The sequence below is a fragment of the Loxodonta africana genome, chromosome 3 (genome assembly GCF_030014295.1).
Source record: "Loxodonta africana isolate mLoxAfr1 chromosome 3, mLoxAfr1.hap2, whole genome shotgun sequence".
Taxonomy (NCBI): Eukaryota; Metazoa; Chordata; class Mammalia; order Proboscidea; family Elephantidae; genus Loxodonta; species Loxodonta africana.
In genome coordinates this window covers 9,875,062-9,889,625 of record NC_087344.1, presented here as the reverse complement: position 1 = coordinate 9,889,625, position 14,564 = coordinate 9,875,062, and the positions used below count along the sequence as shown (strand labels likewise).

The window sequence follows — 14,564 nt, the reverse complement described above, 5'->3', positions numbered from 1 at the left end:
GCTTCTTTCCCTTCCATATGAAATTGGTGATTTGTTTCTCTGTCCCCTTAAAATATGACATTGGAATTTGGATTGAAAGTGCGTTATATGTATAGATAGCTTTTGGTAGAATAGACATTTTTCCTATGTTAAGTCTTCCTATCCATGAGCAAGGTATGTTTTTCCACTTAAGTATGTCCTTTTGAATTTCTTGTAGTAGAGCTTTGTAGTTTTCTTTGTATAGGTCTTTTACATCCTTGGTAAGATTTATTCCTAAGTAGTTTATCTTCTTGGGGGCTACTGTGAATGGTATTGATTTGGTTATTTCCTCTTCGGTGTTCTTTTTGTTGATGTAGAGGAATCCAAGTGATTTTTGTATGTTTATTTTATAACTTGAGACTCTGCCAAACTCTTCTATTAGTTTCAGTAGTTTTCTGGAGGATTCCTTAGGGTTTTCTGGGTATAAGATCATGTCATCTGCAAATAGTGATAACTTTACTTCCTCCTTGCCAATCCGGATACCTTTTATTTCTTTGTCTAGCCTAATTGCCCTGGCTAGGACTTCAAGCACGATGTTGAATAAGAGCGGTGATAAAGGGCATCCTTGTCTGGTTCCCGTTCTCAAGGGAAATGCTTTCAGGTTCTCTCCATTTAGAGTGATATTGGCTGTTGGCTTTGCATAGATGCCCTTTATTATGTTGAGGAATTTTCCTTCAATTCCTATTTTGGTAAGAGTTTTTATCATGAATGGGTGTTGAACTTCGTTAAGTGCCTTTTCTGCATCAATTGATAAGATCATGTGGTTTTTGTCTTTTGTTTTATTTATGTGATGGATTACATTAATGGTTTTTCTGATATTAAACCAGTCTTGCATACCTGGTATAAATCCCACTTGATCATGGTGAATTATTTTTTTTGATGTGTTGTTGGATTCTATTGGCTATAATTTTGTTGAGGATTTTTGCATCTATGTTCATGAGGGATATAGGTCTATAATTTTCTTTTTTTGTAATGTCTTTACCTGGTTTTGGTATCAGGGAGATGGTGGCTTCATAGAATGAGTTGGGTAGTATTCCGTCATTTTCTATGCTTTGAAATACCTTCAGTAGTAGTGGTGTTAAGTCTTCTCTGAAGGTTTGGTAGAACTCTGCAGTAAAGCCGTCCGGGCCAGGGCTTTTTTTTGTTGGGAGTTTTTTGATTACCGTTTCAATCTCTTTTTTTGTTATGGGTCTATTTAGTTGTTCTACTTCTGAATCTGTTAGTTTAGGTAGGTAGTGTTTTTCCAAGAATTTATCCATTTCTTCTAGGTTTTCAAATTTGTTAGAGTGCAATTTTTCGTAGTAATCTGAAATGATTCTTTTAATTTCATTTGGTTCTGTTGTGATGTGGTCCTTCTCATTTCTTATTCGGGTTATTTGTTTCCTTTCCTGTATTTCTTTAGTCGGTCTAGCCAATGGTTTATCAATTTTGTTAATTTTTTCAAAGAACCAGCTCTTGGCTTTGTTAATTCTTTCAATTGTTTTTCTGTTCTCTAATTCATTTAGTTCAGCTCTAATTTTTATTATTTGTTTTCTTCTGGTGCCTGATGGATTCTTTTGTTGCTCACTTTCTATTTGTTCAAGTTGTCGGGACAGTTCTCTGCTTTTGGCTCTTTCTTCTTTTTGTATGTGTGCATTTATCGATATAAATTGGCCTCTGAGCATTGCTTTTGCTGTGTCCCAGAGGTTTTGATAGGAAGTATTTTCATTCTCGTTGCATTCTATGAATTTCCTTATTCCCTCCTTGATGTCTTCTATAACCCAGTCTTTTTTCAGGAGGGTATTGTTCATTTTCCAAATATTTGATTTCTTTTCCCTAGTTTTTCTGTTATTGATTTCTAGTTTTATTGCCTTGTGGTCTGAGAAGATGCTTTGTAATATTTCGATGTTTTGGACTCTGCAAAGGTTTGTTTTATGACCTAATATGTGGTCTATTCTAGAGAATGTTCCATGTGCGCTAGAAAAAAAAGTATACTTTGCAGCAGTTGGGTGGAGAGTTCTGTATAAGTCAATGAGGTCAAGTTGGTTGATTGTTGTAAGTAGGTCTTCCGTGTCTCTATTGAGCTTCTTACTGGATGTCCTGTCCTTCTCCGAAAGTGGTGTGTTGAAGTCTCCTGCTATAATTGTGGAGGTGTCTATCTCACTTTTCAATTCTGTTAAAATTTGATTTATGTATCTTGTAGCCCTGTCATTGGGTGCATAAATATTTAATATGGTTATGTCTTCCTGATCAATTGTCCCTTTTATCATTATATAGTGTCCTTCTTTATCCTTTGTGGCGGATTTAAGTCTAAAGTCTATTTTGTCAGAAATTAATATTGCTACTCCTCTTCTTTTTTGCTTATTGTTTGCTTGATATATTTTTTTCCATCCTTTGAGTTTTAGTTTGTTTGTGTCTCTAAGTCTAAGGTGTGTCTCTTGTAGGCAGCATATAGATGGATCGTGTTTCTTTATCCAGTCTGTGACTCTCTGTCTCTTTATTGGTGCATTTAGTCCATTTACATTCAGCGTAATTATAGATAAATAAGTTTTTAGTGCTGTCATTTTGATGCCTTTTCATGTGTGTTGTTGACAATTTCATTTTTCCACATACTGTTTTGTACTGAGACGTTTTTCTTAGTAAATTCTGAGATCCTCATTTTCATAGTGTTTGACTTTATGTTTGTTGAGTCGTTACGTTTTTCTTGGCTTTTATCTTGAGTTATGGAGTTGTTATACCTTTTTGTGGTTACCTTATTATTTACCCCTATTTTTCTAAGTAAAAACCTATCTTGTATCGTTCTATATCGCCTTGTATCACTCTCCATCTGGGAGTTCAATGCCTCCTGTATTTAGTCCCTCTTTTTGATTATTGTGATCTTTTACCTGTTGACTTCCATGATTCCCTGTTATGTGTATTTTTTTTTTAATTAATCTTAATTTCTTTGTTTTTGTGATTTTCCTATTTGAGTTGATATCAGGACGTTCTGTTTTGTGACCTTGTGTTGTGCTGGTATCTGATATTATTGGTTTTCTGACCAAACAATATCCTTTAGTATTTCTTGTAGCTTTGGTTTGGTTTTTGCAAATTCTCTAAACTTGTGTTTATCTGTAAATATCTTAATTTCTCCTTCATATTTCTGAGAGAGTTTTGCTGGATATATGATTCTTGGCTGGCAGTTTTTCTCCTTCAGTGCTCTGTATATGTCGTCCCATTCCCTTCTTGCTTGCATGGTTTCTGCTGAGTAGTCTGAACTTATTCTTATTGATTCTCCCTTGAAGGAAACCTTTCTTTTCTCCCTGGCTGCTTTTAAAATTTTCTGTTTATTTTTGGTTTTGGCGAGTTTGATGATAATAGGTCTTGGTGTTTTTCTTTTTGGATCAATCTTAAATGGGGTTCGATGAGCATCTTGGATAGATATCCTTTCGTTTTTCATGATGTCAGGGAAGTTTTGTGTCAGGAGTTCTTCAACTATTTTCTCTGTGTTTTCTGTCCCCCCTCCCTGTTCTGGGACTCCAGTCACCCGTAAGTTATCCTTCTTGATAGAGTCCCACATGATTCTTAGGGTTTCTTCATTTTTTTTTAATTCTTTTATCTGATTTTTTTTCAGCTATGTTGGTGTTGATTCCCTGGTCCTCCGGAAGTCCCAGTCTACATTCTAATTGCTCGAGTCTGCTCCTCTGACTTTCTATTGCGTTGTCAAATTCTGTAATTTTATTGTTAATCTTTTGGATTTCTACATGCTGTCTCTCTATGGATTCTTGCAACTTATTAATTTTTCCAGTATGTTCTTGAATAATCTTTTTGAGTTCTTCAACAGTTTTATCAGTGTGTTCCTTGGCTTTTTCTGCAGTTTGCCTTATTTCGTTTGTGATGTCTTGAAGCATTCTGTAAATTAGTTTTTTATATTCTGTATCTGATAATTCCAGGATTGTATCTTCATTTGGGAAAGATTTTGATTCTTTTGTTTGGGGGGTTGGAGAAGCTGTCATGGTCTGCTTCTTTATGTGGTTTGATATGGACTGCTGTCTCCGAGCCATCACTGGGAAACTAGTTTTTCCAGAAAATTCGCTAAAAAAAAATGCAGTCAGATCCCTATCAGAGTTCTCCCTCTGATTCAAGCAATTTGGATGCTAATGAAGCCGCCTGCGGAGGGTGGGGGAGGGATCAGAGAGATAGGAGAGTAGCACCTCAGAATATAGCCAGAGTTGCTTGTCTTGCTTGGAATGACCATTGTATCTGAGATTCCCGCGGGGCGCCTCGCCTATGTGTGCTGGCTGTGTGGAGATTGTCCCTGGGGTGTTTGGCCCGCTGAGGTCACAGTCAGATCCTCTGCTGCCAGCCCCACACCCAACGTCAAGGTTCCCCTGCTAGGACGGTGCCTCTTGACTCCGAAATCAGTCGCTGCCTCCCGGGAACTTCTCGTCCCGCCAGCCACGTCGCCGTGCCACCTCCGCGAACCGGCCGGGCCCCCTCCTGTGGTTAGTTCAGGTGAGTGGAGCAGCTCCCCGTGCTTGTGTTGTGACCGCGTGTCCCCGCTGGGGCGCTGCTCTCCCCGCTCCAAGACCAGTCACTGCCTCCCGGGGACTTCTCCCACCAGCTGCATCGCCAAACCGCCCACGCGAACTGACTGGGCCCCCTCCCGGAGTGAGTTCGGGGGCTAGGGCTGGGCCCCTTGTTTGTGCCCTCTGCTCCCCTGGGCTCTGCCCTAAATCAGGCGCCAAAGGTTACCTTACTGGTACGCTGGCTCCAGGCTCTGAAAACAATCACTGCTTCCCCGTATTAGTTCGTTCTCTGTCTCTAAATCTGTGTTTGTTGTTCCGGGTTCGTGGATTGTTATGTATGTGATCAATTCACTTGTTTTTCTGAGTCTTTGTTACAAGAGGGATCCGAGGTAGCGTCTACCTAGTCTGCCATCTTGGCCCCGCCTCCCATTTATGGTATCGAATTATTTTTGTCACACATGTTTAAATGCTGGCTGTCTCCCCCTTGCATTTGGTGAAATGATTGTCTTCAAACCATTAGAAGCATCTTCTCCATCAGCGCCTTTATCACCGACGGTGCCACTTTGTGAGTGGCTTAGCTGACTTGCAGAGCATATGGTCTTTGCTAATGCCCACTGAAAGTTTTATGCTCATCCCAATTACCCACTGACGTAACATTAGCACAGTTCTTCAATTTTAAAATGATATCCATAAGGCATTTATTACGTTGCCTTTTAAAGTCTCCTTTGAAAAGCTCATTTATACTGATGTCATTAACTCCAACTCGTGGTGCCTGCATGTGTGTCGGAGTAGAACTGTGCTCCGTAGAGTTTTCTATGGCTGATTTTTCAGAAGTAAATCACCAGGCCTTTCTTCCGAGGTGCCTGCGGGTAGACTCAAACCTCTAGCCTTTCGGTTAGCACCTGAGTGTGTTAACCATTTGCACCATCAGGGACTTCAGTGATGTCTAACACTTCCATTATTTTCTCCTTTAGAAACTGTTTATTCTTTGAATATAAAATACAGCCACTGGCACAATATTCAGAAAGTACAAAAGGGCAAACTATGAAAAGTCTCCTTCCTGCTCTGCTTCCCAGGCATCAGATCCTCTTTTCGAAGACAAGTGGTGTTAGCAGTTCCTTAGGTGTCTTCCAGGGATCTCATGCAGATACAAGATCATATACCCATATCTGCACGCATGTGAGGACTTTGTGAGTGGATACACACACACATATATATATAAGGTTGTGGATGGAATGTTAACTTTTTTTGTAAAATAGGAGAGATGGTTTACCTATTGTGTAACCCATAACACCCAGGGCCGTCGAGTCGATTCTTAGCAGCCCTGGTGGCGCAGTGGTGAACCTTTTTGGTTATCAGCCATAGCACTTAACCGCTACACCACCAGAGTTTCCCGTACATACATTTTTTTTACATATACATACATACATATATATATATATATGTCATTGTTTATAGTAACTGCTAACTGAATGTTCAGCAGTTAGAACTCACCAGCTGCTCTGCTGGAGAAAGATGTGGCCGTCTGTTTCTGTACAGATGACAGCCTTGGAAATCCTATGGGCAGTTGCCCTCTGTCCTATAGAACTGCTTTGAGTTGCAATCAACTAAACCTCAGTGGGTTTGGGATTTTTTTAGGAGAGATAGTTCATAATATAAACATATTTATGCAAATACATTATATATCGGTTTTACATTATGTAATTATATATAATCAATTTCTTGCATACACTTTATAAATTCTATATAGATTATATTTATATATTTTAAAAACATCTGCTGTCTAGTTGATTCCAACTCATGATGACCCCATGTGTGTCAGAGTAGAACTGTGCTCCACAGGGCTTCCAAGGCTGTGAGCTTTCAGAAGCAAATCAGCAGGTCTGTCTTCCAAGGCTCCTCTGGGTGGGTTCAAACTGCCAGCATTTCGGTTAGCAGTTAAGTATTCGACCTTTTGTGGCAACCAGAGAATCCTCAGATTTGTATATTGTATTTTTTATTAAATTATATATAATTACATTTATATATTTATATACTATATTATATGTAAATATAAAACATTTGTATATTTATATATTGTATTTAGATAATATTGTATATTTATATATCTGATATACTATAAAAAACCAAAACCAAACCCATTACCTTTGAGTCAATTCCGACTCATAACAACCCTATAGACTAGAATTGCCCCCATAGAGTTTCCAAGGAGCACCTGGTAGATTCGAATTGTCACCCTTTTTGGTTATCAGCCATAGCACTTAACCACTACACCACCAGAGTTTCATATATATATATATATATACACACACACATATGTCCTTGTGTATAGTATACTAAACGAGCTGTGGTGGTGCAACAGTTAAGCACTCAGCTGCTAACCGAAAGGTCAGGGATTCAAACCCTCCAGCAGCTTCACTGAAGAAAAGATGTAGACATCTGCTTCTGTGAAGATTACAGCCTAGGAAACCCTATGGGGAAGTTCTGTTCTGTCCTATAGATTTGCTATGAGTCGGAATTGATTCGAAGGCACACAACAACTACAACAATAGCATGCTAACATCCTCCTTATTATCTCAGGTTCTGGCCACCTGGATCTCAGCACTATGTCCAGCAGGTACCTGCTCCTCATCTCAGGTGAGAGTAACAAAGAACTCCCTCCCCCTGCATGCTAACTTTGGTTGCTCCCCCAAATTTGTCACTTTCTCTAGAAATAACTGTTAGTCCTATTATTATCTCTCACACCGAGCCTTTAGGTTGGGCTCCCCAAAGAAGACATTGAGACAAGAACTTGGGTGTGAGAGCAGTTTGTTGGGTGGTGACCCCAGGAAGCCCAGGAGAGGCAGGAAAAGGAGAAGACAGTGAAGGGTGTGTTCATGAAGGGCTAGGGCTGTGGGATGAGACAGAGGTGGCTCAGAGGTAGAGCTCTTGCCTTCCATGTGGGAGACCCAGGTTTTATTCCTAGCCAGTGCACCTCATGTGCAGCCACCATCCAGCTATCAGTGGAGGCTTGAGTGTTACTAGGACACTGAACAGGTTTCAGCAGAGCTTCCAGACAAAGCTGGTCTGGGAAGAAGCACCTGGCTCTCAACTTCCTGAAAGTAGCCAATGAAAAACTTATGATCATAAAGGTCTGATCCTATTGTACATGGGTTTGCCATGATTCGGGGGCTGACTCAATGGCAGCTAACGACAGATATTTCATGTAAGTGGGATCATACAATATTTGTGCTTTTGTGACTGATTTCACTCAGCATAATGTTTTCAAGGTTCATCCATGTTGCGTCTGGTATCTAAGCATCACGTTATATTTCTGATGGACAGTGCTGGCTTAGAAGTCCAGACTAGTAAAGATATTTTTGCTATTGTTGGGTGCAGTTGAGTTGATTCTGACTCATAGCTACCCCATGTGAGAGAGTAGCACTGCCCTCTAGGGTTTTCTTGGCTGTAAACTTTACAGGAGCAGATTGCCAGGTCTTTTGTCCTATGGAACCACTGATGGGTTTCAACCACCAACCTTTTGGTTAGCAGCCAAGTCCTGCACACCACTGCACAATCACTGCACACCAAGGGCTCCTTGGTAAAGCTCTACTCTTGAATATAGAAAGGAGACTGGCCTTTTGATGCCAGACTTGGAGAAAAAGATGAAGTAGCTGCCGGAATGTCAGAAATCAGGACACAAGCTGCAGCCACATGTTCCACTCATGCTTCAGTAATACATGATGCCCTGGTGTTTGCCGTGCCAGGAGTGTGCCGTGAAGCTAGTGTGTAGAGGTAAGCAGTAGGAGAAAAGGCACCCAGCAGAGTCCTGGGCATTCCCCATCTGAACTGTCCCCTCTTCTCTCTGTTTCAGGTCTCAGCATCCTGCTGGCACTCTTAGGAGAACGTAAGTCTACTCATGGCCAAAGGCCAAAGGGGAAAAAATCAGGACCTGGAGCCTTCCTCCAGGAGAGGGAAGGAGCCCTTTGCAACTGAGTCCCTGTCATGTTCTGCTTACTCCTTTGAGTCCCCAAGGACTGATTTCCTCCTCTCCATCACCAACCCATTTATTTAGCTCTTACCTTGCATCACGCCCGTGCTAAGCAAATCACAAAACCTCTTGTGATTGAGTCAATTCCAAATCGTGGTAACCCCACATGTTACAGAGAAGAACTGTGCTCCATAGGGTTTCTTGACTGACATCTTTATGGAAGGAGCCCTGGTGGTGCAACGGTAAAGTGCTCAATGGCTAACTGAAAGGTTGGCACTTCAAACCCACCCAGCAGCTCTGTAGAAGAAAGACCTGACGATCTGCTTTGGTAAAGATTTGTTGTTGTAGGTGCTGTCGAGTTGGTTCTGACTCATATCGGCCTATATACAACATAAGAAGTACCACCCAGTCCTGCACCATCCTCACAGTTGCTGCTGTGTGTGAGCCCCTTGTTGAAGCCATTGTGTCAGTACCTCTCATTGAGGGTCTTCCTCTTTTTCTCCGACCCTCTACTTTACCAAGCATGATGTCCTTCTCCAGGGACTGGCCCCTCCTGATAACATGTCCAAATTAGGTGAGAGAAGTCTTGCATCCTCGCTTCTAAGGAGCATTCTGGCTGTACTTCTTCCAAGACAGATCTTATTTTAGATTAGCGGCTCCTAAGCCCATAGGCATTTTCAAGCAGTCTTTGAGGACAGGCTCAGGGTGATTCATTAATAATACATACCATTGTATTTGTAACTCTTTTCCCACTTTCTACTTCCTGAGATCCAAAGCAGATGCATCGTCTCACACTTTGTGAGTTTTCTAGGGCTATTGAGAAGGATTCATTAAAAGGTGAATACTATTATTGAACAAGAGGAGAAAAGATCTTTTCCTTGGAGTAGAAAACATCAATACTGCATTAAAAAATCTCCAAATCTCCTCTCTTCTTCCTTTTATAACCCTTACAATGCCTTCTGTTTTATAACGTGTGTTAGTATTTGTAAAACCAAACGGATGAAATAAGAGATTATGTGGGTCCTCAGAAACTTTTCCTCCGTCATCTGTATTTTTCAAGAAAATGTTTTATTTGGGTCAGAACAACCCAGATCTCATCCTTAATGTCTCTTGTTATTTAGTGTTTACAGACAAAGACTCAGTGCATTTCTTTCAAGCGTTTCACAAAAGCCAATTTGTTCCATTATTTTCTCCATTATGTTAGTACTTGGTGTCTTTCCAATTGTAGAAATGAGGGAAGACAACAAAGAACTGGAGTCAACAGGAAGAGTCACAGTTTTTGTTTTTTAATGAAAAAAGTTAAATGTTACTTTAAGCCACTTAGACAGATAAATATCACAATAAAAAAACAAAGACCTGACTTTTTTGTGTGGAAGGGGGAGGCCGGGATCCAATCCAAGCCAAATCAGGACATGCAGCTAGAACCCACTACTGCAGGAACATTCAGCTTCCTATAGGAAAAAACAGGGGGTTCTGGGAAAATGCAATTGCTTCAATTCAGCAGGAGAATGATACAATCTAGTGGGACAGAGGAAACCCTGCTGGCGTAGTGGTTAAGTGCTACAGCTGCTAACCAAAGGGTCAGCAGTTCAAATCTGCCAGGAGTTCCTTGGAAACTCTATGGGGCAGTTCTACTCTGTCCTACAGGGTCAGTGTGAATCAGAATCAAGTTGACAACAATGTGGTTTTTTATCCTGAAATATAATACTGTCAGTGATTGGAAAATATCCATATGCCTACAAGGAAGACCAGTTAATACAACTATTATTCAAATTTATGCACCAGCCGCTAAGCCCAAAGATGAGGAGACTGGAGATTTTTACCAACTTCAGCAGTCTGAAATTGATCAAACACGCAGTCAAGATGCCTTGATAATTACTGGTGATTGGAATACAAAAGTTGGAAACAAAGAAGGATCAGTAGTTGGAAAATATTGTCTTGGTGATAGAAAAAATGCTGGAGATCACATGATAGAATTTTGCAAGACCAACAACTTCGCTGCAAACATATTTTTTCAACAACATAAATGGTGACTGTACACGTGCACCTCACCGGATGAAAAGCACAGGAATCAGATCGACTACATCTGTGGAAAGACACAGTGGACAAACTCAATACCGTCTGTCAGAAAAAGGCCAGGGTCTGACTGCAGAACAAACTATCAATTGCTTATGTGCAAGTTCAAGCTGAAGCTGAAGAAAGTTGAAACAAGTCCATGAAAACCAGAACATGACCTCAATGAATGGCACCTGGGGTTTTAAAAGCCTGTGAGCAGCCATTTAGCACACTCCACTGGTCTCACCGCTTCGGGAGCAAGGAAAAATGAAGAAAACTAAAGACACAAGGGAAAGATTAGTCCAAAGGACTAATGGACCACATCTACCATGGCCTTCACCAGGCTGAGTCCAGTACAACCAGATGGTGCCTGGCTTCCACCACTGACTGCTCTGACGATAGCCGGTCCTGGACAGAGCTGGAGAAAAACGTAGAACAAAATTCTAACTCAAAAAGAAAGACCAGACTTGCTGGCCTGACAGAGACTGGAGAAACCCTGAAAGTATGGACCCTGAACACCCTTTCAACTCAGTAATGAGGCCACTCCTGAGGTTCACCTTTCAGCCAAAGATTGAACAGACCCATGGAATAAAACAAGAATAACGGGAAGCACCAGCTCTGAGGCAGGGACTGGAAAGTAAGAGGGAACAGGAAAGCTGGTAATAGGGAACCCAGGGTTGAGAAGGGAGAGTGCTGACAGGTCCTGGGGTTGTTAAACAGGGTCATATATCAATATGTGTACTGTTTGATGGGAAACTATAATTTGTTCTGTAAACCTTCATCTAAAGTTCAATTAAAAAAATATATATATACATATACATATACATTTATATATATATATATATATATATATGTGCCTGGAGTATATCCCACCTGAATTTGGAGATTATATCAAGAAAGATGTGATGCATTGAACACTAATAACCAAAGACCAGAGGAGTTGTGAGATGACATCAAGGACACCATATATGAAGAAAGCAAAAGGTCATTAAAAAGACAGGAAAGAAAGAAAAGACCAAAATAGATGTCAGAAGAGACTTGGAAACTTGCTCTTGAATGTCTAGTAGCTAAAGCGAATGGAAGAAATGATGAAGTAAAATCTGAACAGAAGATTCAAAAGGGCCTGTCGAGAAGACAAAGTATTTTGATGACATGTGCAGAGATCTGTAGATAGGAAACCAAAAGGGAAGAGAACAATCAGTATTTTTCAAGCTGAAAGAGCTGAAGAAAATATTGAAGTCTGGAGCCGTGATATTGAAGGATTCTATGGGCAAAATATTGAATAATGCAGGACACATCAAAAGCAAATGAAAGGAATACGCTGAGTCACTGTACCAAAAAGAATTGGTCGAAATTCAACCATTTGAAGAGGTAGCATATGATCAAGAACTGATGGTATGGAAGAAGTCTGAGCTGCACTGAGGCGTTGGTGAAAAACAAAGCTCCAGGAATCGACAGAATACCTATTCTGATGTTTCAACAAATGGATACAGCCCTGAAAGTGCTCACATGTCTAGATCAAGAAATTTGGAAGACAGCTACCTGGTCAACTGACTGGAAGAAATCCATATTTGTGCCCACTCCAAAGAAAGGTGATACAACAGGATGCAGAAATTATCAAGCATTATTGTTAATATCACATGTGAGTAAAATTTTGCTGAAGATCATTCCAAAGCAGATACCAGTACATTCACAGGGAACTACCAGAAATTCAAGCAGAATTCAGAAGAGGACATGGGATGAGGGATATTATTGCCGATGTCAGACGGATCTTGGCTAAAAGCAGAGAATACCAGAAAGATGTTTTCCTGGTTTTATTCACTATGCAAAGGCATTCAACTGTGTGAATTACGGATAACTTTGCTAAGAATGGGAATTCCAGAAAACTTAATTGTGCTCATGAGGAACTTCTGCGTAAACCAAGTGGTAGTCCTTCTGACAAAACAAGGGATTCAGCTCAGTTGAAAGTGAGGAAAGGTGTGGGTCAATGTTGTACCCTTTCACCATACTTATTCAACCTGCATGCAGAGCAAATAATCCAAAAGCCTGGACTATAGGAAGAAGCAGTGGCATCAGGATTGGTGGAAGACTCATTAACAACTTGCAATATGCAGACGACACAATCTTGCTTGGTGAAAGCAAAAGTGAATTGAAGCACTACTGATGAAGATCAAAGACTACAGCTTTCAGCATGGATTACAGCTCAACATAAAGAAAACAAAAATCCTCACAACTGGACCAATATACACTACCACAATAAACGGAGAAAAGTTCTACGATTGTCAAGGATTTCATTTTGCTTGGATCCACAATCACCGTCAGGATATCAATGGACTTATTGCATTGGACAAATCTGCTGCAAAAGACCTCTATTAAAGTTTTGAAAAGCAAAGGTGTCACTTTGAGGACTAAGGTGTTCCTGACCCAAACCGTGATATTTTCAGTAGCCTCATATGTGTGCAAAAGCTGGACAATGAACAAGGAAGACTGAAGAAGAATTGATGCCTTTGAATTATGGTGTTGGGGAACAATAGTGGATATACTGTGGACTTCCAGAAGAACGAACAAGTCTGACTTGGAAGGAATTCAGCCAGAGTGCTCCTTGGAAGTGAGGATGGAAAGACTTTGTCTCATGTGCTTTGGATGTGTTATCGAGAGGGATCAGTCCCTGGAGAAGGGCATCATGCTTGCTAAAGTAGAGGGTCATCAAAAAAGGGAAAGACCCTGGACAAGATGGATTGACACAGTGACTGCAACAATGGGCTCAAACATAGCAATGATTGTGGGGATGATGCAGGTCAGGACAGGGTTTTGTTCTGTTGTACAGATGGCTATGAGTCAGAAGCAACTCAACAACACCTAACAGCAACAACAACTGTTTCGGTATTCATGTCTACAAATTCTTTCACTTGTATCATTTCCAGGTCTGTTTCTGTTTATTGATTTTTCTCCTTGTTGGAAGATGCATTTTCCTGCTTTTTTGTCTGTCTGATCGTTTTTTGAATGTTTCCTATACATCACGAATTTTAGCTTGTTGAGTGCTAGAGATTTTTGTATATATTCTTGGATTTTGTTGTTGATGTCTGGTGCATAGCAAGTTCTTGGTACACAAGAACCGTAGGTATTTATATGACCATCTGACCTCTTTCCTTGTGCTTCCTTAGCCCCTCTGCAGTCATATCCTTATCGTGCTTTCTCTTTTAATCACCTTCTGTTTTTCTAGGCTTTCCATTTCCTTGTTCCTTTCCCCTCTCCCAGAAACCGAAAGGAATGAGCCAGGAGAGTAAGAAAGAAAATGAGACCAGGAAATAAAGAAAAAGGAGAAAGGAAGAGGGAGCAGAAGAAGCGATGACAAACATTTGCAAAAGGGGAATTAAGGCTTTCCCCTTCCATTCCTGACCAAAGCACATGTTATTTTATTTTAGTTAATTATTGATCTTGATGCTAGGGTTTTTGATGTTGTTAGGTGCCATCAAGTCAGTTCTGACTCACAGCGACCCTATGTACAAACAGAAGGAAACACTGCGCTGTCCTGCACCATCCTCACAATCATTGTTATGCTTGAGCCCATTGTTGCAGCCACTGTGTCAACCCATCTCGATGATGGTCTTCCTCTTTTTCACTGACCCTGTACTTTACCAAACAAGATATCCTTCTCCAGGGACTGCTCCTTCCTGATAACATGTCCAAAGTATTTAAGATGAAGTCTCGGCATCCTTGCTTATAGTGAGAGTTTTGGCTGTACTTCTTTCAAGACAAATTTGTTCGTTCTTCAGGCAGTCCATGGTATATTCAATGTTCTTCACCAACACCATAATTCAAAGCCATCGACTCCTCTTAGCTTTTCCTTATTCACTGTCCAGCTTTCACACGCATATGAGATGACTGAAAAACACCATACTAGGGAGTCAGTCTTTTATTTTTTAAGGTTAACTAACAATGTGTTTGCTCAAATTAATTAAATTAACACGAGTTGTATTCCTTATTGAGCACTTAGATGGTCACAAAAGATTTCCACATCGTCCTCTATTTAATTC

The 14,564-nt window shown here is 40.5% G+C and overlaps 1 protein-coding gene across 3 annotated transcripts in view; it reads left to right on the top strand.

The window, feature by feature from the left end:
• The window catches only part of LOC135230598 (hepatitis A virus cellular receptor 2 homolog), a 52,541-nt gene that overhangs the window by 12,439 nt on the left and 25,538 nt on the right, over positions 1-14,564 (top strand). For 2 of the 3 annotated variants that reach the window (XM_064280428.1, XM_064280426.1), the window contains exons 2-3: positions 7,083-7,139; positions 8,356-8,388. In XM_064280428.1, coding sequence (XP_064136498.1) covers positions 7,109-7,139; positions 8,356-8,388 — 64 coding nt within the window. In that variant the 5' untranslated portion in view covers positions 7,083-7,108. Of the gene's footprint in view, positions 1-6,844; positions 7,140-8,355; positions 8,389-14,564 lie in introns of those variants that run through there. The other variant, XM_064280427.1, reaches the window with a different exon arrangement.